The sequence below is a fragment of the Silene latifolia genome, chromosome Y (genome assembly GCF_048544455.1).
Source record: "Silene latifolia isolate original U9 population chromosome Y, ASM4854445v1, whole genome shotgun sequence".
Taxonomy (NCBI): domain Eukaryota; kingdom Viridiplantae; phylum Streptophyta; class Magnoliopsida; order Caryophyllales; family Caryophyllaceae; genus Silene; species Silene latifolia.
This window is the reverse complement of record NC_133538.1, coordinates 214,676,148-214,679,578: the sequence shown is the minus strand read 5'-3', so window position 1 is coordinate 214,679,578 and position 3,431 is coordinate 214,676,148. Positions and strand designations below refer to the sequence as shown.

At 46.8% G+C, this 3,431-nt stretch overlaps 1 protein-coding gene across 1 annotated transcript; it reads left to right on the top strand.

Annotated features, from left to right (window-relative positions):
• Positions 1 to 1,398: 1,398 nt before the first annotated feature.
• On the top strand, positions 1,399 to 2,967 carry LOC141630059 (uncharacterized). Its single transcript, XM_074442941.1, has 3 exons — positions 1,399 to 1,569; positions 1,762 to 2,050; positions 2,192 to 2,967. Exons 1-3 carry the CDS (start codon positions 1,399 to 1,401, stop codon positions 2,965 to 2,967), a joined length of 1,236 nt encoding a protein of 411 aa, XP_074299042.1.
• Positions 2,968 to 3,431: the final 464 nt, after the last annotated feature.

Sequence of the window (3,431 nt, the reverse complement as noted above, 5' to 3'; positions counted from 1 at the left end):
CAAGAAGCCTACCCCCAGGGAGAACGACAGAAGAGATGCGAGCAAAAGGTGTGAATACCACAACGATATTGGCCACAATATAGAAGATTGTGTAGTACTACGAAAGGAAGTAAAGCACCTCTACAGTGCTGGATGCTTAGACCACCTGCTCCCCAAGGGAGCAAAATCTGGAAAGGTCAATACTGCTGACCAGGCCCAACCATCCCCACCTTCACCTTACTCAAAGGTCGTGAGCGTCATCACAGGAGGATCGGAAATATGTGGTCTCACTTATTTAGAAGCAAAGCGCCATGCAACCGAAACTAAAGGAAATAAACCAGAGTTCTCCCTCAAGGTCAGCAGACAGGATCTACCAGCAATCTCATTCGACGAGACAGAGATTCCCGATGAGGTAGAACACCACCATGACCCCTTGATCATTACCCTTTCCATGGGGAATTGCCTTGTTAAAAAGATATTGGTAGATACAGGAAGCTCTGTGAATCTGATAATGCTGGAAACCTTGAAGAACATAGGGTTCAGCGAGAAAGACGTGGTGCCGAAGGCAGTACCCTTGGTAGGCTTCAGCGGAGAAACTAAACAATCCCTTGGAGAAATAGTGATTCCTACCTTTGCAGGGGGTATGAACAAACAGGTACGGTACTTGGTCATTGATGGTCCGTTAACTTATAACGTGATACTTGGCAGGCCTTGGATCCATGAAATGAAAGTGGTACCATCAATGTACCATCAGAGCCTGAAGTTCCCTACGCCCTGGGGGGTATAGGAGATACGGGGAGATCAAAATATCGCTCGGGATTGCTACAAGAACGCTCTGAAACCCACTGCAGCTGGTCTAGCATAACAATTACATAAACTGTGCGTCCAGAGGGAGTATATCGCACCTCCCCAAGAGGAACTCAACAAAGTAGTCCTGGACCCACAGTTTCCAGTAAGAACAGTGCTGGTGGGAGCTGATTGTGCAGATAACATCCGTGAGCAGATAATTGAATTTCTACGTACTAACATGGATTATTTTGCCTGGTCCCATAGCAACATGATTGGCATAAATCCAAGTGTAATTACACACCGGTTAAATGTAGTCCCCAGCTTCCCTCCAGTCTAGCAGAAAAGGCGAAAATTTTCTCCTAAAAGGAACGAGGTGATAAACCAAGAAGTAGACAACCTCCTGGCAGCAGGCAAGATTAGGGAAGTTAACTACCCAGAATGGCTCTCGAATGTTGTGGTTGTACCCAAGAAGAACAAGAAGTGCAGAGTATATGTTGATTTCACAAATCTTAACAAAGCTTGCCCAAAAGACTCGTTCCCCTGCCGCACATCGATTTCATGGTAGACGCAACAGCAGGGCATGAGCTACTTACCTTCCTTGACGCCTAGAGCGGGTACAACTTGATAAAAATGGACCCTAAGGATCAGGAGAAAACAGCCTTCAGATCTGACAGAGGCCTGTACTGCTACAATGTGATGCCTTTTGGCCTCAAAAATGATGGGTCCATCTATCAGCGCCTGGTGAACAGAATCTTCCAGGAGGAGATAGGGAGAACAATGGAAGTCTACATTGACGATATGGTAGTCAAATCCGAGAAGGCAGAACAACACATGTCCCACCTGGAAAATACCTTCTCGATCCTCAGAAAATACCATATGAAATTGAACCCCCTAAAATGCACTTTTGGAGTCTCCTCGGGGAAATTCCTGGGGTAATTGGTGATGCAAAGAGGGATAGAGGCCAGCACGAAGTAAATCAAAGAAGTAATCCAGTTAGAATCTCCTCAGAAGCCAAAGGATGTACAGAGGCTCACAGGATGGGTAGCAGCCCTAAACCGGTTCATATCAAGGTTCTCAGACAGGTGCCGACTTTTCTATGACATCCTGAGGAAGAGCCAGAAGTTTGAATGGACGTCGGAGCATGAAAAGGCGTTTGGGGAACTCAAGCATTACCTAAGCACCCCTCCTCTTCTCTCCAAGCCAGAACAGGGAGAACCACTGTACTTGTATCTGTCGGTAACGGAGGCGGCTGTAAGCGCTGTACTGGTACGAGAGCACGAGGGTATGCAGAAACTAGTATACTATATAAGCAAGTCTCTGTTACCTGTAGAGACCAGGTACACATCACTAGAAAAACTCTTTTTAGCACTTGTTACTGCTTCGTACAAATTGCGTCCCTATTTTGAGTCAGATACAATTTCAGTCGTGACCAACTACCTCTTGAGAACCATAATAAGGAAACCCGAACTGTCAGGGAGAATGGTTAAATGGTCTGTCCACCTAAGTGGGTACGACCTGAAATTTGAACCCCGAACAGCCATAAAGTCCCAAGCTCTAGCTGACTTCGTGTCAGACTTTAGCCCCACCCTTCAAGAACACGCGGACAGTGAAATCTTGACCCTAAGTAAGGCTAAAGGGGAGCAGGTATGGGAATTACATGTTGATGGGGCATCCAACACAAAGGGAGCAGGGGTAGGGCTGCTCCTGAAATCACCTCAGGGGGAACAGATAATACAGGCTGTATGGTGTGAGTTCAAAGCAACGAATAACGAGGCTGAATACGAGGCCCTAATCTTAGGACTCCAACTAGCCTTAGAAATGCAAATTAACCACATCAACGTGTACAGTGACTCCCAACTGATTGTGAACCACGTAAATAACGTATACACAGCCAGGGATCCTATAATGGTAGCCTACCTGGAAGTGGCAAAGGAGCTCAAACTCCGCTTTGCCTCCTTCAACATCCAGCAGATACTAAGGGACCAGAACGTTGAAGCAGATGCTCTCGCCACCCTGGGAGCAGCCTTCACTCCAGGGGCAGTGGGTACTATACCATTCATACATGTCATGAAACCTGCCATACAGCAGAATGCACAGCAAGACGCCAGTAAGGCTGCAACCACCCAGTGGACATACGAAGCAGGGATACTGTGTACTCCCACACCCCAGGAAGAAACTGATGATTGGCGCAAGCCTTAAATTAGTTGGCTACGTGATGAGGTATTACCACCTAACCAGAAAGATGCCAGGAGCTTCAAAATGAAATCCTCCAGATTCGTACTCATTGATGGTATCCTATATAGAAAGTCTTTGGCAAGACCCTATCTGAGGTGCTTGAGCATACAGGAGGCACAGGGAGTAATGTGTGATATCCACAGTGGTGATTGTGGAAATTACACAGGGGGTAGGAGCCTGTCCAACAAGACACTAAGGCAGGGTTAATTCTGGCCTACCATGAGGAAGGACGCCATAGATTACGTCTGGAAATGTGAAGAATGCCAAAGGCACTCTTCTGTCAGCCACCAGCCAGCAGAACATATGCATCTGATCATCTCGCCTTGGCCTTTTATGAAATGGGGAATGGACATTGTGGGACCATTACCCCGGGCTTCTGGAAACATGATGTACATGCTGGTAATGACGTACTACTTCTCTAAATGGAT